Source organism: Pan troglodytes, chromosome 3 (assembly GCF_028858775.2).
Source record: "Pan troglodytes isolate AG18354 chromosome 3, NHGRI_mPanTro3-v2.0_pri, whole genome shotgun sequence".
Classification (NCBI taxonomy): domain Eukaryota; kingdom Metazoa; phylum Chordata; class Mammalia; order Primates; family Hominidae; genus Pan; species Pan troglodytes.
In genome coordinates, this window is record NC_072401.2 from 5,953,475 (window position 1) to 5,979,979 (window position 26,505).

General features: G+C 44.5%; 1 protein-coding gene and 1 long non-coding RNA gene across 18 annotated transcripts in view; one reads left to right on the plus strand and one right to left on the minus strand.

Moving 5' to 3' along the window:
• Positions 1–26,505, minus strand: part of EVC2 (EvC ciliary complex subunit 2) — a 147,957-nt gene that overhangs the window by 69,810 nt on the left and 51,642 nt on the right. For all 17 annotated transcript variants that reach the window (XR_010156413.1, XR_010156409.1, XR_010156411.1 and 14 more), the window contains 2 exons: positions 8,918–9,242; positions 241–480 (listed from right to left, as the gene is read on the minus strand). Coding sequence is in view for 12 of the 17 variants with exons in the window: in XM_001155613.4 (XP_001155613.2) it covers positions 241–480; positions 8,918–9,242 (565 nt within the window). In the remaining 5 variants the exon portion in view is untranslated. The remainder of the gene's footprint in view (positions 1–240; positions 481–8,917; positions 9,243–26,505) is intronic.
• LOC134809856 (uncharacterized) lies at positions 21,741–26,136 on the plus strand. The gene is made up of 4 exons (XR_010156414.1): positions 21,741–21,956; positions 22,280–22,407; positions 22,661–25,194; positions 25,717–26,136. It is a non-coding gene; the product is annotated as an uncharacterized LOC134809856 (long non-coding RNA).

Genomic DNA, 26,505 nt, shown 5'->3' on the forward strand with positions numbered 1-26,505 from the left:
GTTCACGCAGTAGACTGGTGGGGGAATTGAAATTCCAATCCAGGTCAGCCCAAGTTCAAGGCCTGTACTCCAAGCCACCATTTTCCCCGCTTACTGGAAACTCACACACCAAGAGATAGAAGAGAAAGCTCACTAGTGCACAGTACAAAGGAGAGGCAGGACTGAACTCTGAGAGAGGAGACATTTACTGAAACAATTCAGAAAAATTACTTTTCCATCACAGCGAGGCTGATTTATTACCTGTATTTTAGAATAATTTTGCAGCAGCGTTTTAGCTGCCTCTGGTTTCAATTCCCCTTTGAAAATAGCACTTTTTATCTGGGTAAAAAAGATACTGTGCAGTTCATTTCTCTGGAAAACAGCCAGCTGTCTGTGAGCTTTGGCAAAGTCTTCTTCTTGTTGCAAAGCAAGAGACTTCCTCAAGTGCTCCTGTTCCAGGCCATGGAGGGTCCGCAGAAGGTTGCTGCACTCTACAGCAGACTGGAGAGAGGAAAGGGAGAGCGTGAGAAACTGACACACTAAACATGCACCTACATGTGCATGCAATGCAATGTGTACAGGCACATGTGCACACACAATGTGTACATGAACACACAGATGCATGCACATATGCATTACAATATATACACACATGCACATGCAGTGTGTGCATGCACATGTGTGCACAGGCACATACACAATGTGTAAGGCAATGTACACACATGCAATATGCACATGCACACATGGGCACACACAAGGCACAAGTACATGTGCGCACACAGCATATACACACACAGCAAAAACAAGGCACACACATAGACACACACACAGTCCCAAGCTGACAATAATGAGGTTACTAAGCCCTGGAATATGCTGTTCCAACCTGTCCTCCCCTGTTATCTAAATGTTTTCTAGAATAATCTCAAAGCAGAATATTTACAGGGGTGGAAATCTGCAAATCAAACTGCTAGAAAATAGACTGCAAAAAATGGAAATCTCTTCACTATCAGTGGGTCATGCTGTCAGGCTCAGAAGATTATTTCCCCTCTCTTTCATTCTCAACTTCGCTGAAGAGAAAAATACCAGCAATCAGGCCCAAGTGGAGATCCTTTGGGTAAAGAGAAGCAAAAGAGGTGTTAAGAAATGGCTGCTTGGATGCCTGCATAGTATGAGGTCTTGCGTGAGGAATGAAAGGAAGCTCACCTCTACTGAGCTCCTGATCCATTTGCATATGGCCTCCCCGCAATTATCTCAGTAAGGAGCTGAGATATTATCTCAGAGGGAGCTGTTCTTCACTCCACATGGGTAGGCAGGATTCTGGAATGGCCCCTGATCCCCAGGCCCCAGTATACATGCCACATAAATTCCCTCCCCTTGAGCATGGGAATGAATCTGATTAAGTCACTCCTGTGATTGGTTTACATCATATGGCAAAGCTGAGGGTGTCTTGATGATGTAATTAAGGTCACTAATCAGTTGACTTTGAATTAATCAAAAGGAAGACTCTCCTGGGTGGGCCTGACTCCTTAAAAGAAGCACTGGAGCCTTCCTAAAGAGAGAGACCCTCTCCTGCTGGCTTTGAAGAACCAAACAGCCATGCTGTAAACTGTCTCCGCAGAAGGGAAACTTCTAGGAGCTGAGGGCCTCAGTCTTGTACCCACAAAGAAGTGAATTCTGCAAACAGCTTGAATGAGCTTGGACCAGGACCCCAAGCTCCAGAGGAGAATGCAGCTCAGCCAAGACCCTGATTGCCAGCCTGCAACATCCTGAGCATAGGTCACAGTGAAGCTGTGCCCAGACTCCTGACCATGGACACTGAGACAATGTCACTAATGTGTGTGGTTGGTTAGGCAGGAATAGAAAACTGACACCCTCCGTTTTATAAGAGAAGAAACACAAGCTTAGAGAAGGTAAGAGCTTTCCCAAATTCTCACCCATGTTCAGCTAGGGGAGGAAGCGTGTTGAAAGCAAGTGTTCAGGCTCCAAGCTCTGAAACCACTCAAGGCAGTGACAGTGGAGCTTGTTGGTGAAGCGAAGGCAGGGAAAGGCTTACGCGTGCAGGATGCGTGGGTACAGCCATCCCAAATGACCAATAGAGGCCTGGCCTTGGGAAGCAGGCAGGTGTGGCATCATGCCATGGCTGGGCTGAGAAGAAGCCCGGGGAAGGCAGAAGGGGCTCCGGTGCACAGGGCAAGGGCCAGAGCTCCTTCAGGCTAAACAAGGTTGGAATGCTCTATCACCCACCAGAATTCTCTAGTTTCAGTAAATATCATCACTTGCTCCCCAATTTCCCAAGTCACAGACCTGCTCACCTCCACTTCCAATAACTCACAGAAGCTCTCAAAGGTGACATGCTGATCTCTAGCTTTCTCTGTCTCTCCAGTCCCTTTTACTTATTGTTTGATTTGTTCAGAATCTGGGCCAGAAAGACAAGCATTATTTAGAGCCTTCCAAAGAGGTCCAAGGGCCAACACGTGGCATCCCCTGCCTTGCAGGTGCTCACAGCAAAGCCTAGTGGATGACAGCAGGGGCCATGAGGCTACAAGTCAAAGGCTTTTATGTGCATCCTCTTGGCAACTCTGTCAGGACCCTTGCCCATACTAATAGCTTGCCTTGCCCACCAAATAACAATTCAGTCTTTTTAAAAAGCTGATTTTATAACAAAGGATTAGATTCGACATAATGAGTCACTCTATTACAGAGAAACGGTATTCACAGCTGACTTGATCTAAATCAAAGGATGCAATTCACCAACAACCAGGAGGGTGTCAGGACCCTGAGTCTGGGCACCGCAGGGGCATTCCGCTACGAATGACTAGCTGGTGCCCAGTTATGTCGGTTCATCCATCAAAGCGACCTTCTTTTTTTGACAGTATAGAATTTGACAAGTCCCAAACTTCAATTTATTTTAATTAATAGAAATGAAATACGCGGTAATTTCCATTTAGCTTCTCACAGGCAAGATAAAAAGCAGACACACACACAAATCCTAAAATAAAATTTTGGGGCCTTTTTTAGAATCATATCTCTGCCGAAGAATAAAGTATGAGGCAATGATGTATTTGTGTCATAGTGAAACACTCTCTAAAATACATGTGGACAGGACTCCCATGCCCACTTCAAAAGGGAGTTCAGAGCCTTGCAGATGTGAGTTCCACACCTGACCTAGTTCAACCTCCTATGGCAGAGATGAGAAAACTAAGCCCTAAAGCAGGGGAGGCACACCCCTGGGCCTGCCAAACAGGGGAGGTCATGTTTGCAAATGAGTGAGGCTGCCTGGTGTGACAGGCACTAGGAAGTACTGGGGAATGGGGCAAAGTGCAAAGAGCACGCCCTGCCTGTAGGGGCAGCCTCCACCCCGTCCACCAAAGGGCTCTGCAGGAATACGGACTCAACACAGCTCAGTCTTCCCATCCTTTAGCTGGAAATCTGGGTTTTCTTAAATAAAAGTTTATATTTTAAATATTGTCAACAAATGTGCTTTTTTTTTTTTTTTTTTTTTTTGAGACAGAGTCTCACTCTTTCGCCCAGGCTGGAGTGAAGTGCTGCTATCTTGGTTCACTGCAAACTCCGCCCTCTGGGTTCAAGTGATTCTCCTGGCTCAGCCTCCCAAGCGGCTGGGATTACAGGTGTCCACCACCATGCCCAGCTAATTTTTGTATTTTTAGTAGAGGCGGGATTTCACCATGTTGGCCAGGCTGGTCTCAAACACCTGACCTCAGGTGATCCACCTGTCTCGGCACCACACCTGGCCACAAATGTGCATTATAAAGGAATGTGAAAGTAATGATTACTCACCCCCAACCCGCTATTGAACTTCTCAATAAAAAAGACTTCAGGGAAATAAGGCACATGCATCCTATGGCTTCCAACACCTAGAAAAGCAAGTGTCCCCTGGAGGGAGTGTCCCATGGAGGGAGTAGGGGGCATAAACCTTAAGGGAGGATACAGAAGTTCCAGTGTGAGAAGCACAGGCCTGCATCAGGCTGGCTGGAGCAGCTGCTGTGCATGTTGACTCTACAGCATCACAAGGTGAAATCCCGCTCGAAAGTGACGACTGTGCTGTCATACTCCCCATACTCAGAAAGACAAGCAAATTGTAAAAATGTTTTATAAAAACAAATCCGTCAGAAACGGTGAAAATGTCAGAATTCTTGTGCTGAGGACAAAGACTCACACAGGGGTTAGAAAGCCTCAGGCAGCCCAGGGCAAGACATCTGCTGGGCCTCTTCTTTCAGTGGCAGAAAAGCAGCGGGGAGAGCCTGGGTATAGAAGACAAACCCCAGAGGAAGGACCCAGCTCTGAACTGGATGCAGGAAGCTGGATTGCCAGTCACTTCCCCTCCGGGCTTCGGTTTGCCCACCTTCAAGTAGAAAGAGTTCACATTCTGTGTTCTACACCACAGGCATCTTTAAAAATTACATTCAGTTATGAATCATAGTAAACCCTTGTCCAAGGTTGACTCAGCGCCGAGCAATGGCTGAAGTACTATACGAGAATTAACTTACTTATTCTCACAACAGCCCTCTAAGACCTCAGGCATCATGATTATCCCTGTCTTAAGGATGGGGAAAGGAGACCCAGGGTGACTGGGTAACGTGCCTACTGGAGGAAAAGAGCGAGGAAATAAACCCCAGCAACCTGCCTTCTGTGCCTATATCCCCCAATACTCTCCCCAGGGTTTCTCAATGGAGAAATGCTTTGAGAACTATAAGGCATTATATACACATTTAAACATTATAGTATGAACAAATTTCAGCTCTACACTAATTACAGTCAGCTCTCTGTATCTGTGGGTTCTGCATCCATAAATACAACCACCTGCAGGTCAAAAATTTCTGTGTGTATTGAACACATACAGACTATTTTTTTCTTGTTGTTATTCCCTAAACAACATTCCCTAAACGATTTTTTATGCATTTATATAAACTATTTATAACTATATAACATTTATATTGTATTAGGTATTACAAGTAACAGAGGTGATTTAAAGTATACAGGAGAATTTGTGTAGGTTATGTGCAAATACGACACCATTTTATAAGAGAGACTTGAGAATTTGTGGATTTTGGTATCCATGGGGGTGGGATGGTGGGGAGGGTCCTGGAACCAATGCTTCCTGGGTATCAAGGGAGGGATGACTGTACTGTACTAAACTTTACTCAGGAAAGCTGATACTGCTCCTTTTGCTTTTCTTTTTTAAAACTAATTCTTGGTGGAATAATACATCCAAAATATTTTTATGTATTTTATTTAAAGATGACTATAACACATGATGGATAATTATAAAGCAGTCTGTGGTTTTGTGAGATGGAATCACTTGCATGGACTGGAAGGAAACTAGTTCTATTAAATTCTGCAGCTCAGATACTATTTCTGGAAACAGATTGGTTCAAATAAGGCGGCTGCTTGTCTTTGAACAGAGTGACCTAGGACATCCGGAGTGATGGTGCCTGCCCAATACACACTGGCTTGCAAGGTGGTGTGGGTGGGAGAGAGGTTGCAGAAAAGCCCTGGAGACAGCAGGGTCAGGAAGCCCTGAGGAGGAGAGGGACTGCGTGACAGATGGGAGCAGGGCACCGACCCAGCATCCTATCCTCACGCTCTCCACATAAAAAAAGCATTGCCCCAGGCAGTCTTTTGATAGCAAAGGCACTAGAAACATTCTAGGTGCCCCACAGGACAGGTTCACATGGGGCGCACAGCAGGGGGACGTAACCTCCACTGCAGGAGGGGGCAGTGTGCGCAGTGGTTGGGGGCATGCTGCTGGACATGAGGCTGACTGTCCTCGGGCAGGTGAACCTTCCCCAGCTCAGTTTCCTCACCTGTCAAAGTGAGATCCTCTCAGTCCCTACCTCACTGAGTTGTTGTGAACGCTAAAGAGAGTCAATGGGATGTGCTTGGAACAATGCCAGACACACCATGCATGCTAAGGAAGGATGAGCTGTTATTGTTACACATCGTATTTTTTAAGAGTATTTAATAAAATCAGCAAATGTGTATACTGTGATGTAAAGTGAAAACAAGACATATATACAACTATACAGACTGCATAATCCTTACTTTATAAAAATAAATGGATAAAGCAAAAGGCTAAAATGTATGCTGGTACCTGAGGGCAGGTGTGAAGGCTGCCTGAGCCATCCCTGTATCTCCAGGGTTAGGTATACAATAGAAACTCAACAATGGGCCGAATGAATGATCCTCTGCCACTGAGTTGTGGGATGGGCTTCCCTTTTTTTTTTTTTTTTTCAGGGCTTTTTCTTTTTCAGCTTTGGTTCTGAAATCAGACAGCCTTTCTGTAAGGGGCCATATTTTAGAGTTTGTCACCTGAGGTCTCTGTTATGTATTCTTGTTTGTGTATTTGATTTTTAAAACTCTTTAAAAATGTAAAAAAACATTCTCAACTTGCAGGCCACATAAAAACAAGCTGGGTAAGATTGGGCTCATGGGTCCTTGTTTGCTGACCACTGCCTTAAGGTATTGTCCAAGCCTCCCTTATTGAGCATGTATTATGTTTAAAGGTAAAAAAAAATTGGCCATGCGTGGTGGCTCATGCCTGTAATCCCAGCACTTTGGGAGGCCAAGGTGGGCGGATCACCTGAGGTCAGGAGTTCGAGATCAGTGTGGCCAACATGGCAAAACCCTGTCTCTACTAAAAATATCACAATTAGCTGGGCGTGGTGGCAAGCGCCTGTAATCCCAGCTACTCGGGAGGCTGAGGCAAGAGAATCACTTGAGCCGAGGAGGTGGAGGTTGCAGTGAGCCAAGACTGCACCACTGCACTGCGATCTGGGTGACAGAGTGAGACTCTATCTCAAAAAACAAACAAACAAAAAATTGTAACAGATTTAGGAAAGAATCAAAAGAGAGATAATGGGATCATTTAGGGGCTGAATCACCGAACAGTGCATTCAATACATTCTTCCTAAGGGCTCGGCTCAAGGATGTGGGATGTTGAGCAGCAGTCATAGACTGGGCATTACAGGGCAGTGTCGGCGAGGGAGGCTGCAGTGGACTGAATGGTGACACTCCCACCCCCCAAAAAAGGTATGCCTAGATCCTAACCTCAGGACCTTATTTAGAATAACGGTCTTTCCACATGAAATTAATTTAAGATCTTATGAGATCATCCTGGATTATTTAGGTGGGACCTAAATTCAATGACAAATGTCCTTATAAGAGACAGGAGATGAGAGGGTTACCAGGGAAAAGGCCACAGGAAGACAGAGCAAAGATTTAAGTGACGCAGTTACAACCCCAGGAACACCCGGAGCCACCAGAAGCTGAACCAAACATGGAAGGATCCTACTGACAACTAGATTTTGGATGTCTGGCCTCCAGAACTATTACATAACAGAAAAAATTTCTGTTGTTTTAAGCCACTAAATTTGTGGTGATTTATTATGGCAGCCACAGGAAACTAGGACGGGAGAACCTAAAATGAGATGGTTCTGAAGGCAAGGGAGGCCCCAGGAGCAAGGGAGCAGGTGCAGGCAGGACAGTGAGGACCTCGCCCCTTGTCTTTACTGCTCATCCCATGTCTGACCACAGATGACCATCTGTGAGTCACGAGTTGTTAACAGGAGAGCTGCTTATTTGCTCCCAGGGGCATCCATAGATGGCCACAGTCTGCGGAAGGGAAGCTGAGTTCAGAAGCTTGTTCTTAAGTAGTTGGAAGCCCTCCCTAGGGGAGTAGATGTTCAGAACAGAATATGCAGACTCAGGTCACATGAAATGAATAAGCCATTTCTTTCACATAGGAAAACAGAAATCAGGTTTGATTTGGTATATTCAGGAAAAACTCTAGTTCTTTCAAGGCAGCAACTGACACAACTTTTGGAAAAACAAGAGCTGATTTCTGAGCAATCTAGGCCAGCCCTGACAAGGCTGACCTATGAGAACTCCAACTGAGCACTGTGAGCTGAGAGCCTTCTGCAGCCCATGGGTGCCAGGCAGCTGCTTTTCCTACATTGCTTCTCCCACCCACCCTGAGAGGTGGCTTGCCATTAGACTTGCAGTGCCTAATTAAGGCCTTCAGGAGCAGAGATGGAATGTACTAGACTGTGAGTCCAGGTTTTTCTGACTCTAGAGCCTCTGCTGGAGAGAACTGTAACCTAACAGGCTATGTAGTCCAGAGGGGGACACGTGGACTTTGACATCACAACTTTCTGTGAACCATGCCCTCTACAGACGTGCTCTGCTATGAATGAAGCCTTTCTTCTCTACCCATGAATTCTACAGCATTGTGAACATACCTCTATTATAACATGACTGAATAATGTCTCATTTTTTATGTGTACTGATTTTTTTATAAGATTATGAACTTCTTGAATGGAAGAACCATGTCTCATTGTTCCCTATACCTTCACTGCCTAGCCCAGTGCCTGAGAGACAGTAAGTAATCAACACATTTTTGCTAAATGAATTCTGGATAGATGGATGGGTGGATGAGTGATAATGGGCAGATGGGTGGATGGGTAGATGGAGGGAAGCATGGGTGAATGGGTAAATGGATGAGTGGATGGGTAGATGGCTAGATGGGGAATGAGTGGATGGGTAAATGGGTGGATGGGTGATGGGTGGCATGGATGGGAGGGTGGATAAATGAGTAGGTGGATGAACAGACGGATGTGTAGATGGACAGATGGGTGAATGAGTGGGTGGATGAATGGATAGGTGCACAGATGATTGGATGAGTGGGTGGATGGATGAGTGGGTGAATGGGTAGATGGGTGGATGGATAGATGATGATGGATGGACGGTGGGAATGGCTGGATGAATGAATGGAAGGATGAATAGATGAATGAGTGGATGGTTGGATGGATGATGGGTAGATGGATGGAGGAGGCAAATGGACAGATGAGTGGGTAGATGGATAAATGACAAATCCCAGAGAGAAAGGGAAGTGAACGCCTTCCTTTCAGACCTGTCTTACCCTCTCACTAGCACGTTTCAGCAACTCTTCTGCTTCCTCCATTGCCATCATCTCTCTCTGGTACTGGTTTTCCATCTTCTTTCTTGTTTCCAGGTCACATTCAGCTGTCAGTGCCACCATCTTCCGATCATACTCCTCTTGTATTTCACTTTCCAGCAACAGAAACTGCTTTTTGAAAACAGCACTCATTTTTCTCTCTACTTGGGGTGAGAGGTGGCCACTGCTGGTGAGACTTTTCAGCAGAAGGGCAATGATATCCTTGCTGATTTGTGTTCGACAAGCCTCCAGATCTGCATCTGCCCGATTCAGGGTTGCAATCTCCAACCTAGGAAACACAAAAATCAAAAGAATTCCATTACATGAAATTGCAACAGAAACCAAAGGTCTTTCAAAGCTCTGAGGTTTTCATTTATGTGTAGGCAAGGGCTTTCTTCGTCTTGCTTTTCTTCCTTTCCCAGCTCACTTCTGCTTCATCCAGTCATTGAAGGCCATTAGCTGACTCTTACTTAGTAAATTTGTAAGGTACCATGTGATGTACAAAAAAGAATATAATCAATATAAGACATGTTTTTGTCAACAAGTAACAAGTCAGCAACAACAAGGAAACCAAGGGAAAAATGGATAGCTAATATATTTGGAGGATTTAAAAATAAAGTTTATTTTACTTTTCTTCCCATTAAAAATTAATTTATGGACATGACTAGTACATGTAATGTCATATCCTGGACAGAATCCCAGAGCAAAAAAAAGGACATTAGATTAAAAACTATGAAAATCTGAATAAAGCATGGACTTTGATAACAACTGATACATAATCACACTGTATCAACATTGATTTGTTAATTTTAACAAATGTAACATACTAACAGAAAATGTTAATAATAGGGGAACCTGGGTTCAGGATACATGGGAATTATCTGTATTATCTTCTCAATTTTTTTGTAAATCCAAAACTGCTCTAAAAATAAAGTCTACTTGAAAATACGAGGTAGTTCGCAGAGTCTCAGTGTTCTGAAACCTGACTGGCGGTAGTTGTAAAACTGTATATACTTCCAGTAACACATCGGACTGTACTCTTAAAATGTGTGAATTTTATGATATGTTAATCATACCTCTATAAAGCTAAGGAAAGCTACATAGAAAAAAATTAATTTATGTTATGGTAAAAATACATCTGAAAACAAAGACAAATAGAAAAAGAATTCATTCACTGTGAATCCATCATTCAATCAGAACTAATGAAGGCATTTAGTTATTCTATTATTATTATTTTTTATTTTACCTTAAGTTCTGGGATACATGTGCTGAACGTGCAGGTTTGTTACACAGGTTTACATGTGCCATGGTGGTTGCTGCACCTATCAACCCGATATCTAGGTTTTAAGCTCCTCAGGCATTAACTATTTGTCTTAATGCTCTTCCTCCCCTTGCCTCTTACCCCCCGTCAGGCCCTGGTGTGTGATGTTCCCCTCCCTGTGTCCATATGTTCTCATTGTTCACCTCCCACTTATGAGTGAGAACATGCAGTGTTTGGTTTTCTGTTCCTGTGTTAGTTTGCTGAGGATAAGAGTTTCCAGCTTCATCCATGTCCCTCCAAAGCATATGAACTCATTATTTTTTATGGCTGCATAGTATTCCATAGTGTACCTATGCCACATTTTCTTTATCCAGTCTATCATTGATGGGCATTTGGGTTGGTTCCAAGTCCTTGCTATTGTAAATAGTGCTGCATGTCTTTATAGTAGAAGGTCATCATTCAATTAGAATTAATGAAGACATTTTGTCATATTTTCTTCCAGCCTTTTTTCTATGCATATTTTTTCATAAATGTCCACTATTTACACAGATGCATGCAAGTACAATTTTATCCTCTTTTTTTCCCCAATTAACATGGTTATAGGTATCTTCCAGTGGTATTTAACAACTAAATGCTTCTTTATAAGGGTTGCAAAATATTTTATCATGTGATAGACCACCATTCCATGACTATTCTTCTATTGTTGCACATTTGGATTACTTGCAAATTACAAAATCTAAAACAATCCTGAAGTAAATCACTTTTTACAGAGCTCTAGATACTCACAATAATTTCCTCAGTACAGATTCCCACGAGAGGAACTGCTGGGTCAGATGTCAGCGACATCCATAAGTCTCCTGGCACATCCAGACAAACTGCTTTCCAGAAGAGACCCCCAGCCATACCTCAGGATCCTCACATTTAGCCCCACCCTCCACCATGTCAAACATCTTTGATAATTTGATTTGGTGTACGATTGTAAAAATACAAGGGTTTTAAGAAAACTATTATAAAATTTGCAAGGGCTTAAGTATATGACTTCCACATTAACCAGGTTCAAAACTTGTCAATATTGACCAATCTTGTTTTCTCTATTGCCTTTAATGTTTGAGCAATTTAAAGCAAATATCAGATCTGTCATTTTACCCATGAACACCTCACTGAGCATCTTTAACTGTCAAGGAGTTATACGCAGACAGACCGATCAACAGACAGACAGATGTGTGTATGTCTAACGAGTTAACTTGTCTACATGAATATGTACATGCATATCTACTTTACTTAACCTTGTTGCTAAAGGGTGGTAAAATATACTACCCCAAAATGTGGTGTTCTGGTATACTGACTATTTTCAGTTAAAGACACCTCAAAAGACAAACTAGCAAGTATCAGATCACTCTGAGCTTCAACCTGTTTCTTAAAAGCAGAGGGATGAAATTCCCACGTGAAGGATGCCATCCCTGTATTGGAAGGAAAGCAACATTCTTATCATCAAGCATGAAAAGTTGAGACCAAGATAATTCTATAAAAACAGACCTGGTTAAAATAATTCTTATCCTTCTTTAGCCTCACCATGTAATTGTTTTTTTCACAACGTGCTGTTCTTTGTTCAACTCAGCATATTACCATTCACCTCTAACCGCATCTTTGGGTCTTCATTTCCTTACGTGGGCTCCAGTGTCATGTCAAACTTATATTAAATTTGCATGTTGTTTTCCTGTTAATCTATCTCATGTCAATTTAATTCTTGGGCCCAGCTGGGGCCCCAGAGAGGGCAGAGGTAGAGTGTGACTACCTACACTGTCATTATTATATATAAAATATTTAAAACAGGCTGGGTGCAGTGGCTCACACCTGTAATCCCAGCACTTTGGGAGGCCAAGGTGGGTGGATCACTTGAGGCCAGGAGTTCGAGACCAGCCTGGCCAACATGGTGAAATGCCATCTCCACTAAAACTACAAAAATTAGCTAGGTGTGGTGGCAGGCGCCTGTAACCCCAGCTACTCGGGTGGCTGAGGCGGAGGTTGCAGTGAGCCAAGATTGCACCACGGCACTCCAGCCTGGGCAATAGGGCGAGACTGTCTCAAAATAAAAAAAAAATTAAAACAATCCCAATAATTAGAAATGTCTAGTTACCTGTCATTATTCAGACTACCTCAAGTGTCTCAAAATGTCTTTTTACAATTGAACATTTAATTCAAGAACCAAACAAAATCCCATAATGCCAGTTAAGTTTCCTTTATTCTAGAACATTCTGGCCTTCCACCTTTCCTTCTACAGCATTGATGTGTTAGGGAAGTCAGGCCACCATCCTGCAGAATGTCCCATGTTCTGGATTTGGCCAGTGACTTCCATGGGTGTCACCGTACCTCTCTCTATCCTCTGTATTTCCTGTAAACTAACAGATCTAAGATCTTCATTCAATTTGTTTTCCTTCTTTTTTTGAGTGACCTTTAAAAATTGAGACAAAATATACATATATAATTTACCATCTTTTATTTTATTTATTTATTCTTTTAGACGGAGTTTCACTCTGTTGCCAGGCTAGAGTGCAGTGGTGTGATCTCGGCTCACTGCAACCTCCGCCTCCCAGGTTCAAGTGATTCTCCTGCCTCAGCCTCCCGAGTAGCTGGGACTACAGGCACCCACCACCATGCCCAACTAATTTTTGCATTTTTAGTAGAGACGGGGTTTCACCATGTTGGCCAGGATGGTCTCAATCTCTTGACCTCGTGATCTGCCCGCCTCGGCCTCTCAAAGTGCTGGGATTACAGGTGTGAGCCACCGCGTCTGGCCACCATCTTTTCTTTAAGTGTGCAGTTCAGTGGTAATAAATATCTTTTGTTTATATTCTTGTTTTCCTTCGTCTAAACCTACCCCTTCCCATACCTGGGCTCCAGTAACCACTATTCTATTCTGTATCTTCACAAGGTCCACTTTTTTAGCTCTCACATATGAGTGAGAACATGTGATATTTGTCTTTCTGTGACTGGCTTATTTCACCTGACATAATGACCACTAGGTCCATCCATGTTGCTTCAAATAATAGGAATTTGTTCTTTTTTATGGTTGAAAAACATTCCATTGTGTATTTATACCATATTTTTTTATTCATCTGTTGATGGGCACTTAGGTTGATTTCACATTTTGGCTACTGTAAATAGTGCTGTGATAAACATGAGAATGCAGATATCTCTTCGATATATTGATTTCCTTTCTTTTGGACATCTACCCAGTAGTGGAATGGCTGGATCGCATGTTGGTTCTATTTTTAGTTTTTGAGGATTCCCCCATAATGGTACTATATTCATACTGTGTGCTTCCTTTACGTCCATACTATAAGGTAAGGCTAGCGTGAATCCATACGTTCAAGTGGTGCCAACATGATCCCTGCATTATATTTTCCATCAACCGTGCATCTAATGATTTTAACATCCCCCTTTTTTTTTTTTTTCCTTAACTTTTAAGTTCAGGGGTATATGTGTAGGTTTTTTATACAGGTAAACTTGTGTCATGGGGGTTTGTTGTACATATTATTTTGTCATGCAGGTATTAAGCCTAATACCCATTAGTTATTCTTCCTGATCCTCTCCTTCCTCCCACTCTCCACCCTCTGATAGGCCCTAATGTCTGTTGTTCCCCTCCATGTGTACATGTGTTCTCATCATTTAGCTCCCACTTATAAGTGAGAATACGCGGTGTTTGGTTTTCTCTTACCGAGTTAGTTTGCTAAGGATAATAGCCTTCAGCTCCATCCAAGTTCCTGTAAAAGACATGATCTCACTCTTTTTTAACGGCTGCATAGTATTCCATGGTGTATATGTACCACATTTGCTTTATCCAGTCTACCACTGATGAGCATTTAGGTGGATTCCATGTCTTTGCTATTGTGAATAGTGCTGCAATAAATATACATGTGTATGTGTCTTTACGACAGAATGATTTATAGTCCTTTGGGTATATACTCAGTAATGGGATTGCTGGGTTGAATGGTAGTTCTGTTTTTAGGTCTTTGAGAAGTTGCCACACTGTTTTCCACAATGATTAAACTAGTTTACAGTCCCATCAACAGTGTATAAGCATTCTTTTTGCTCCACAACCTCACCAACACCTGTTTATTTTTTTATTTTTTCAGACAGAGTCTCGCTCTTGTTGCCCAGGCTGGAGTGCAATGGCGTGATCTTGGCTCACTGCAACCTCCAGCTCCTGGGATCAAGTGATTCTCCTGAGCCTCAGCCTCCTGAGTAGCTGGGATTACAGGCGTGCGCCACCACGTCTAGCTAATTTTGTATTTTTAGTAGAGACTGGGTTTCATCATGTTGGTCAGGCTGGTCTCGAACTCCTGACCTCAAGTGATCCACCTCCCTCGGTCTCCCAAGGTGCTGGGATTACAGGCATAAGCCACCGTGCCAGGTCTATTTTTTGATTTTTTAGTAATAGCCATTCTGACTTGTGTGAGGTGGTATCTCATTGTGGTTTTGATTTGCATTTCCCTAATGATCAGTGATATTGAGCTTTTTTTCATATGTTTGTTGGCTACATGTATGTTTTCTTATGAAAAGTGTCTATTCATGTCCCTTGTCCACTTTTTAATGGCTTTTTTTTCCTTGGGAGACCGAGGGAGGTGGATCAAATGAACTAAACCATCAACTGTTATCTAGATCCATGATTTCATTAGGGGTTTCAAAATGCACATTGTCTAATTCTATCATTTCTTCTGCATTTTTTAAGCTGAAATTCTTCAAAAAAGAACTTTCATCAACAATTCTGTTACTCTGACATAAAGTTCATAGAGATGTATAATTATTTCTCTTGTATTTTATCAATTTTCTAATTAAAGGGTTGGTGTCATAGTAACCTTCAATGGTGAATAATGAGTTTGGGTTTGTTTGTTTATCAGCTTGTTTCATTATGTTTTAGCATGAGGGCAAAGGTTTACAAAACTTTTCTCAGCTTCCTGAGAATCTGAGCTTTAGTTAACTCTTACTCAGAAACCTACTAAGAGGATGAACATCAAATAGGTTACCAGGCAACATGGCTTATGGTAAAAATAATGCCAGACTGGTAAATTACAAATGGATGGGAAGACTGGTAAGTAAATTAAATACCTAACAGGGATGCCATACTTTATACCTCCCTGAGGAAAATGACTCTTGGAACTGGGCATATACCTTGCGGGAACCTTGGAAGCTATGTCTGTGAGTTGTTACAAGAGATATTGCCACCTGTGGGGTAGGAATATTTTAAGCCAGAAAGACTCCTGCAACTGCCTGATATGGATTGCATCTCCCTGCACCTGACCTGTGTCACCTGGGAGGAAAATGCCCCCGCAAACAGTGGTGTAGGCTGTTGTGTGACCTGTGGCGAGGATACCCACAGGGGAATAATGCTGTCCTCACAGCAAGCGGTGTTGCAGCCCCTCAAGCCTTCTGAGTAGATGAGGCCACGTGTGCCCTGTAAGAGTCCCGTGAGTCCAAATGTTTAGCTGAATCTAGGAAGCCCCCCTGCCTCTGCATAGTGTCACTATGAAATGGAAGATTTTTATATATTTGGTAGGTTTTGATCAACTGCGGTCTTTATTCTTTTTGATGCTCGAATTTTACCATCTTAGATTAAAATAGCTTCCGTCCCCTTAAGACACAACTTAGCCTAGTTTTAAACAACAGCTCATTCATTTGCTTCTTTCATTTTCTCAAAAAGTGCTTATTGAACATGTGTCTATGCAACGAGCGCTTTGCAGGTTACAAAGCAAGAAAGAAACACAAGAGCTGCCTCAAGGCAGTGTGTGTATGGCTAAATGTCAAATGAACTAAACAATCAATGTTGTACAAGCTCAGAAAACAAAATCCCTTCCCTACTCTGAGACAGACAGAATGGATTTCACACCTTAAACGAAGCCTTATGTGGCAGGGAGGACAGTGCCCCCGCAAAGACATTCACAGCCTAATCCCCAGAACGGCAAACACGTTAGGTTTCATGGCAAAGGGGAATTAAGGCTACTCATCAGCTGACCTTAAGATTGAGATCAAGAACAAGGCCTTTTAAAATAGGAAAACAGGCAGAAGAGGGGTCAGAGTTGGAGAACGCCCTGTGGCGAAGGAAGCCGACATAGGAGTGATGACATCAGCTTTGGAGATAGAAGAAGGGGTCCCAAGTCAGTGAATGTAGGCAGCCTCAAGAAGCCGGAAAAGGCCAGGAAGGGAACGTCCCCTAGAGCTGACGTCTTTTTTTTTAATTGACAAGTAATAGATGTATACATTTTCTGGGCCCATGTGATAATTTAATACATTCATTTAATGTGCAAAGATTTAATCAGGTTAATTGGGATAGCCATCACCTTAAATATTTGTCTTTTCTTTATGCTAGAAACATTAGAATTCTTCCCTTCTAGCTATTCTGAAATGTGCAATAGATTATTGTAAATGATAGCCACCCCACTGATCTATCTAGAGCTGACATCTTGATTTTTACCTGGTCAGACCTGTATCGGAGTTTGACCTCCAGAACTCTAAGATTCACATTGTGGTAATTTGTTACAGCTGAATAGGAAACTAACACACCTTACTTGACCACTCCATCCATCATTCATTAATTCATTAAGTTACACGAGCAAATGTTGTGGCTGCTTGTGTTGGGAAAATGGCAGGTGCTGTACCAGGTGCTTTACCGGTGGTTTGCTGTGAAAGCACCTGCTAGCTAAGGGGCCTGGATAAAGAATTTAGTTTCCACACCAGCACAATGAGGACCACCATCATAGGTTGTTGTTCAGAGTTAAAGAAGAGAAGAAACAGAAGGCACACAGCACAGTCTGGCATTTTGTTGGTTCTAAATAATAATAGTTTCCTCATTCTTGGTTCTTCCCTCTCACAGAAGATTGGCTGCAGAATAGAGTCAGTGCCCACAGCTCACCTTCCCAGTTGCCTGGGAAGACAGTCCCAGAGGCACTCTTTATTATAACAGTTTTAATGTTAATCACTATAGATAATTTGTCAGAAGAGATGATGATAAAAACTGTCAGAGTGTTCCAAAGCCACAAAGACAAGAAAATGTCCCTCTAAGTCGATTAAAATACCATGCCACTAATGAAGCCGACTCTCATCCTTTAATTTCCCAAAGGGCTGCAAGAGAGGAAAACAAATACTAAGAATTCTTCATTTCCATACAGGATCAGGTCCACTGGTGAAGACTTAAATTTTCATTGCCCTCTATGGCATTTTGCCATTTTTAATTATTCAGACAACAATGAAATACACGTATTTTTGATTCCCCTGAAAGTCCCTAACGATCCCATGAGGCAGACAGAGACATTTTGGGTTACACATGCTGGGCTCTGAGTCTGGGGCATCTTTACTACCTCAACAGCTCGGCAAAGTTAGCAGGATTCACCCACCGCCTTCCCAGGAACATGTGTTTTTTGAGGTCACAAAAATGTCATCTTGTCACTGTGCTTCAAAGATGAACATATTTTCTCTGGCCAGTTTTGCTACATATGCAAACTGTACAAGTGATATTCCTCTTGGAAGTGACTGGAGTTTAGAACCACGTCCAGCACACAGGAAGCACTTACTAAATGTAAGCTATTAAAACTTGCCAATGATAACATCTTTCAAGGGAAACAGTACCGCTTAAATTATCCAAAAACTGATTAATATTTTGATTAGCTACTAATGATAAAAAAAAGAGAGAAGATGACATTAATTCTTCTTTCTTTCTTCTTATTTCACATAAAAATTAATCAAGTTCTCACCAAATGGCAAGCAAGGTGTCAGAACAAAATTAGGATAGAATATGACACACATGCAGCAAATGTTGTCCAGAAAGTGAAGGAGGACTCATTAATCAACATGGTGGATAATTAATTCAGAAGGAAAATGAAATCACCACGGCCATTTTTTACAGTATAAATCTGGCATCTTCAAAGTAGCAGGTGTAAGCACAATAGACCCCCAAAACCAATTCAATATGAGTGAAACTGAAATTTTCCTCATCAGAAGGTAATTCCAATGGACAGATAATACTGCAAGATTCCTCTCTGGGACCATCAATCATGTTTATAAACTATCCATTTGAAGGCATAGACAATGGAAATTTGGGGAGAAAAATACCTCCTGAGTATATTTGCTGTCCAAATTGTAATGAGAGGTTAAATGAGAGTAAAAATAGTCACCTACATGAGCAAAACACCAATAAGACTTATGACAAACCATTAAATTTCTAGTTGGGTAAAACCTAGACTGCAACGTACAAGAGGTCAGCAGTTTGCATCTTTCCTCGCTGACAATTTTGCTCTTAAAGATTTCTATGTTTAGAAGTGGGATTGGGCCTTCCCTCTCCAGGCCTCGAGCTACTCCTTAAAGGGGGCAAAGATGCAGACAGATGCCACTAACTCTTCCTTCCTGGGATTTCCATATCACTGCCCACTCCCTACTCCACCCACTGGCCAGACTAAGACAGAAGGGTCAGCCCTGGAAGAGGCAAAAAGGGGAAGTAGGACTACCTCTCTCTGCCTCAAATCCTCCCTGTCCTTCCTGCGCTTCCCTCCTAACTCTCTTTCACACATATCCTAATCAAATTTTCCTGGGTGATATTTCATTATGTTTGGAAGCATGGGCTTGGAAGTCACATTAACTTAGCTTCTAATTTCAGCTTTACCCCTTAGGAACCGCAAGAGCTCAGGTGGGTTATTCGTATCTCTGAGCCTAGTTTCCCTGTTGGCTATGTGAGAATATTATCACCTACATCAAACGAAAGTCACTGAGAGGATTAGTAATAGTGCCTCTTATGATCAGGCTTTGTTTTAATCGCCATATAGAGAGAGAGAGAGAGAGAGAGAGAGACAGAGAGAGACAGCCATTTAATCATCACAAAAAAATCTTATAAGGTAGGTGATTAACATCTCTCTTACAGGTAAAGAAACTGAGGCATAGAAAAATTAAAATACCTTTTTCAAAGTCATATAACTATTAAATGACAGAACTGGGATTTGAACCCATGACATGTTTCTCCAGAGTCCTTGCTGTACCATCTGTCCTACTGTCTCAAAACGGCACACACGAAGCACTTAGCCCAGTCTCTGGCACAGAACAGATGCTGGAAAATGTGACTTCTCATTGTTGTTGCTGTTGTTAGGTCTGTCATGTCTTTCTTGATATCATTTTTTATGGCACAGAAAAGAAGATGCAGGGGAAACATGATAAACATGTGGATGGATGGGTGGATGGCTGCATGGGTGAATGGACAGATGGACAGATGGGTGAATGGCTAGATGGAAGAATGGATGAATGGACAGATGATAGACGGAGGGATAGATGGATGAATGGATGGATGGATGATGGATGTATGAATGGAGGAATGCATGGGTAGGCGAATAGATGGGTCGATAGATGGCTGGCTGGCTGGAAGATTGGATGGGTAGATGAAGTATGGATAATAGATAGATGGGTGGGTGGATGGATATGCAGATGGATGGATGATAGGTGGACAGATGGGTGAATGGGCAAATTGATAGATGGGCAGATAGGTGGATGAGTAGATGGGATGGATGAATAGATGAATGAAAGAATGGGTGGGTGAAAAAGATGGGTGGATGGATGGATGGGTGGAAGGACATGTGAGTAAATGGATGATGGATGGGGGAATGAGTAGGCGTATGGGTGCATGGGTAGGTGGAAGAACAAGTGAATGGGTGGGTGGGTGGATGGATTAGTGGATGAATGAATGACTGATAGGTAGGTAGATAGAGAAATAACATTTGAAACTCTTATTTGGAAAGGCAAAGTGTGCTCTACCTGAAGGTTAGATGACAATCAGGAAAGAACTGTAGCATGGAAAATGTAAAGGTAGCTTTAGAAATGGAATAAACCTTGGATGTCAGCTAAGTAAGTCACCTTTCCAACCAACACCTGGGCTTTCTGAACATCTTCTCTGCCAGGCCTTCCCCAGCCTCTGCTTTGTGCACCCACCACAATGGGGAGCTAGCTGCCCCTCCAAGCTAACTCCCCTTATAGCGGAGCTTAGAGAAGTAGAAAGGCCTTCTTCATAATTAGCTGACATTTGTCTCCCTAAAATTTCCATCATTGTCCCAGGTTGCACTGTCTTATCCATGACAACCTTGCATATATCTGATGATTATAATCAGGCAATCACAAAATATCACCAATCCAGGCTAAACAGCCTTAGGCATCTGACACGGAGCCTTGCAGGCCATGGTGGGGATTTGAGTTTTACCAGGGAACAGGGGGAAGTTGGCGAAGGCTTTTCAGCACATGTGACCCAACCGAGTTCACTGAAAAGGTGCCTGTGGCTGGTGTGTGAATGGACTGGACGGTTAGGGATGGACGTGAAGTTGGTGGCAGAGGCCAAGAAAGAAATAGCAATGGCTGGGACTCAGGTGCTGGTGATGAGGTGGTAAGAGGTGGAGAGCTCCAGGAGGGAGAGGGAAGTCCCAAGCAGGGACCAGTGTGGAGGTGAGGAGAGGCTGCGTCAGGATGGCAACGCAATTCAGCCGCTTGTTTGTAGTAAACACCATGTTTACCACATGTGACACTGTATAAATGGATTTCCGGTTAAGGACAGACGCACCCTCCGGGGACTGTCAGCTTCCCAGCACTGAGATGGAGAACTGCATGTGTTTCCTGTGGCTGCTGTAACAAAGTAACACAAAGTGGGTGGCTTCAACCAACAGAAATGTCACTTCACAGCTCAGAGACCAGAAGGCCGAGACGAAGGTGTCAGCTCACGCAAATGGTAGGCAGCTGTGCCGGGAAGTTAAGGTCCTCAGGAGCATCCTCCAGCCGGCAAGGGCTTGGAGCTGCTGGTGGATAAAAACCCCAGGGTGAGGGAGATGGCAGGGAGGGTCTGCAGACTTAGATGAGGATTCCTGTGACTCACCTCAGAACCAACTAGAGGATGCATCATTGGGGTACTCTGCTGTCCTGCAGAAGTTCTCAAACTATTAAGCATCAGAATGACCAGAATGATTTGAAGATATGAAATGCAGCTCCCCAGGCCTGCTCTCAGGTCCTGGTTCAGAAGGTGTGGCTTAGGGAGATGTATTTGTTTCCTAGGGTACTTTCCTATGTAGCCAAGTACCATCAGCTGGATGGCTTAGAACAACAAACATTTATTCCCTCACAGTTCTGGAGGCCAACAGTCCAAACTCAAGGCATTGGCAGGGATGGTTCCTCCTGCAGGCTGTGAGGGAGGATCCGTTCCATGCCAGCTCGGTGTTGCCAGCAACCGTTGGTGTTCCTTAGCTTGCAGCTGCATCATTTCAGCGTGTGCCTCTCTTCACATGGGGTCCCTCCTGTGTCTACGTCCAGATGTCCCTCTTCTTATGAATATACCAGTCACGTTGGATCAAGGCCCACCCTAATAGCCTCACCTTAGTGAGGTTACAACTGCAAAGATTATACTTCCAAATAAGGTTACACTCACTGTCCAAGGAGTTATGACTTCAACATAGCTTTGTGAGGGACACAATTCCACCCATGACAGCAACCCTGAAGGGACTGCAGTCCCTCTCCATCCATGACAACATCCAAGTAGAAATGGGTTGGCCATCTATTAGGCATACCAGTGACTAGTCCTGCTCTGGCCAAGAATTTGGGCCAGATGACTACTAAGATCCTTTGCAGTATCCAGATTCTAAGATTCTGTTTTCCTGGGAAGGTGTAAACTGCTTTATCTTCAGGTTAGCTCTTAACTCATGAGCTGGGACAATACTCTTTCCCCTAAGAAAGGTAAGGCCACGGTAAAAAGTCTTTTCCTCTGGACAGAAAAGGGGCATTTGGTAAAAACTAGGGAAATCTGAACAGACTGTGAACTTTAGCTAATAATAATGTATCAATATTGGATCATTCACTGTAACAAATGTAGCATGCTAATACAAGACATGAGTACTAAGGGAAACTGGGTCTGGGAGGTATGGGAACTCTCTGTATTCTTCTCTCAATGTTTCTATAAATCTAAAACTGTTCTAAAAAATAATCTATTACGTAAACAAAAAGTAGAGCTGGACTCCTTAATGCGTGCATGTTACAAACGAGGCCCACCCTCTCTTCAGCGCTGAGATGCCAAGAATCTGGAGCTGCAATGGGAACTTGAAACGAGAGGCTGAAAACAGGCCGGGCATGGTGGTTCATGCCTGTAATCCCAGCACTTTGGGAGGCTGAGGCAGGCGGATCACCTGAGGTAAGGAGTTCGACACCAGCCTGGCTAACATGGTGAAACCCCGTCTCTACTAAAAATACAAAAATTAGCTGGGCGTGGTGGCGGGCGCCTGTAATCCCAGCTACTCAGAAGGCTGAGGCAGGAGAATCACTTGAACCTAGGAGGCGGATGTTGCAGTGAGCCAAGATTGTGCCACTGCACTCCAGGCTGAGTGACAGAGTGAGACTCCGTCTCAAAAAAAAAAGAGGTTGAAAACAGCCTATATATCCTATAGGGAGAAGAGGAGGCCTGGAGTGAGGCCTGGAGTCAGCCCTGGAGTCCAGGAAAGGCCCCGCGGCAGAGATGGCAGTTTTTGAGGGGTCTCTCAGAAGCTCCTCTTTTAGAGAAGAAGGAGGTCACACATGAATTTCTCTGGGTTCTGGAATCCACAGTGCCAGAGGGGACCTCTCACTGGAGACGCCTCTCCCTTGCATTTACATTCTTGAGGTTTCAACCTAGCAGTCAGCTTCTCCGTTCCCTAAGGCGACTCTGCTCACCTGCCCTTTCCTTGTGTTTCCAAGGGTTTCCTCCAATCCTTGGTGGGCAACGGCAGTGCAGGCCAGCAGCCCAGGGGCATCACTGTGGGGGTGGCTGGAGTTTTGCTGATGTTTTCTGAATTCCACACTGTGCCTGGAGTGAGGAGAATCCTATGGAACATAGGCTTGGCCTGGGTGTGCATGGTTAATCCATGCATGGTTAATCCACGTCCAGGGGTGTAAGGACACACTTCCAGGCCACTGAAGGAGACCACTCTGTTGTTGAGTCGGGCCCCTATGGCCATAACTAAGCAGAACGAGCAGTTGGGAACAGAGTGAGAAACATGTTGAGTGTCACAGGTTGGGTGGAAGCTGCCACTGCAATGCTGGTTTCACCTTGCGCTGTACCCTGCACCATGCTTCTCGGCACGAGTCCTCTCTTCCTGCAGACAGTGGGTATTGAGAGGCTCCCTGCTTTTCTTGGCTTCCTCCCCGGCACCCAGCCTACATCGTGCCTAGCGCTGAAGGAGAGCACAGTCAACACTTGCCAAGAGAACAGAAGGTGTTTGTCAGACACAACTCCTCAAGAAATCCTCACCTTGCTGGAAGATGACAGCGAGAGTTGCCGTGGGAACCCAGCAGGCATTCCCTCTGCTCTGCTCTCCAGTGACCCCTTTACAAACCCCATAAGAACCCCGTCATGTCGGGTGCTGCGCAGGAACCTGCCACCTCTCAGGAAATCCAGAAGCAAGGATCAGGTTTGAGGACAGGGCTGCTGTCCACCTTAGCTGACCTTTGCTCCTGCCAACCATCTGGTGCTCCAGGTGAACTCTGATACTGATCCTTCCAGAAAGGTAGAGGGGCCTAGACACAGGTTATCCGTATCATGGGGCTGGAGTGAGGAGGGATTCAAGGGTCCATGAGGACCCTCTTTCAGAGACCAAGGCCTCTTCCCCGCCACCACCCGTGTGTCCAGCCTCCTGCAGTCTCTCCTCTGGCACACGTTCCCTCTGCTGGAAATGCCCCACGCACATTCTGACAAGTCTTAATGGCCCTTTAGACCCAGCCCAGACATGCTGGTTGAGGTTCACCTGGTACCGCCAGGCCTGCAACACCCAAGGGACAGGGTTTGATATGGGCAACAGACACAACTCGCATATCACAGACTGTGCTGAGAGCCTCAGAGGCAGAGCACGCACACACAGCCCCTGGCATGGACCAAATACTTAATCCACATGTAAAAAAAAAATGGAAGGAAGAGAAGGAAGGAAGGGAGGGAGGGCAGAAGACAGGGAGGGAGGGAGGGAGGACAGTTTCAAAATAGCTTAGAACTTGGAAGGGAAAGAGAGGGGCATTATTTATGGGCCTCGTAAAACTGACCACCACCCCACAAGGATCTCCAGTGGAATATCTCACAACAGGTCATGAAGTGAGATGGTTCAATTCCAGAACTATTTCATGAGCATCTGCCATGTGCAAGGAACCGCATGTATCCCTATTCCTGAGGGAAGTGGGTGAGGTAGGCGAGCTGCACTGTAGTCTCAGAAGAGCTGCTTCCCTCAGACCTTAGGCTCTTCCCTCTTTGTGAGTCTCCTCCTGCATGACCTAAGAATCTCCACCAAATGGTCCACAAACAGCCAGGAAGCACCAGAGGATGTCCTGGCCTTGGAGTCAGAAGACCTGGGTTTGAGCCCTGGACCAACCATTGCTGATGGAGAGGTAACCGTTCCCAGCACGCCAGTGTCTAGGAAGACCCCTCAGCTCCTCAGGAACATTCCATAAACCATTCTCTGACACACCCCATCGAGTCCTCTAACTCACTGACCCCCTCCTTTCACTTCTTCTCGAGGTCCCTCAAGTCTCCACTTCCTTCCTCATCCTCTTGAGATGTTGCGATCACTTCCACCCAAAGATTTCCAGCCCTAATTCCTGGAACCTGGAAATGTGACCTTCGAAGGGAAAAGGGCCTTTGCAGATATAATTAAGTGAAGGATCTTGACACGAGGAGACCATGCTGGATTATCCAGTGAGCCCTAAACCCAGTCCCAAGTGGCCTCCTAAGAGAGCGCAGAGGGAGATTTCACACACACAGAAGAAGGGGAGGTCACGTGCAGGCAGAGACGGAAGTAAGTTGGCCACAAGCCAAGAAGTGCTGCAGCCTTGGAAGCCCCAGAAGCTGGAAGAGACAGGAACAACCCTCCCAGAGCCTTTGAAGGGAGCATGGCCCTGCTGATACCTTGATTTCAGCCCAGAGAAACTGATTTGGGACTCTGGCCTCCAGAACAGTGACACGGTGAGTTTCTGTTGCATGAAACCGAAGTTACAGTAATTTGTTACAACAGCCACAGGATACGAATACAGCTAAGTCCCTATCCCTCTCCCTCTCACCTGGAAAAGCTCTCCAGGCCAGCTCTGGTCCCGGTACCAGGATGAGGTCAGCACTGCATCCCATTGTATAGGTAAGGCAAGTGGAGTCACCAACACGGTAAGTGGCAGAACTGGGACTCAACTCTAGCAGTCAGGCCTGGGTTTTAACCACTGGGCTCTATGCCCTGCCCGCCACGGGCCTCCATGCTTCCATCCAGACCACTGAGACCACTGCAGGGGAAGGCACCTCGTCTAGGCAGTGAGGCCCACCAGCCTCACACGGGCACTCCATGCTGCTCAGCAAGTCTGGGTTTCTCTAGTAAGCCACTTCCCCGTGGTCAGGACTGCTTCACACTTTTTACATTCCCACCTTTTCCTCCCCTGCTGTCCTCACCTTGAACTTCATTGAGAAGCATCTGACAGGTTCATCCCATGTTCCCCCCAAAAGCCACATATCTGCTGCATCTACACGGACTCTGCCGTCCTTCCTAACATGACAGATGATGGCCCAACTCCTCTCCAGTCCTTCCATCAAACAGAATCTCCCTGCAAGAGTGTCCCAGCCACAGGACATCCTTGGAGGAAGCTGGGTAGCCTGAAGAGCCACATCACATCTGGAAACATGTTGTGTTGTCTTCTGGTTTGAGTAATGCTGCACCTCATCCTAATCTTTGCTATCATGTACGTTATAGCCTCAAATTTTCTCTGCAGGGAACTTTCCACCAAGAACACCATTGTGTAGAGGCACCTACCGTGCCAGGCACTGTTGGAGGCACTGGGGATGAATCAGCAAGCAAGACAGAAGGTCCCTGCACTCACAGAACTTACTGCTCAGGTGGATAAGATGAAATACAACAACATTAATTTGAAAAAGAAAAAAAAAAGGTAGTTTCCGGCAGCCTTGAGTGTTGTGAAGAAAATTAGAATTTCAGGATAAAGAATGGAGGCAGTGCTGCTTTAGGGAAGGCCCCTCACTGGCTCTGATGACTCTTCAATCTCTGTGCCCTCTACACCTCCCACCCTGGCCTGGTCCTCTTTTGGGTCCTCAAATGTCCACATCCCTTCCCACCTCCTGTGCTTGCTGCCCACTCCAAAACGCTCATCGCCAGCTCTCAGCTTAACAAGCCTCCATTAGAAGCATCCTCTCCAAGATTCTTTAACAGAGCCCCTTGCCCCTTCATAGCTCTGACCATAGTGTAGAATCAAAGAGTTACCAGTGCACAGGGTTGTGTTTGCT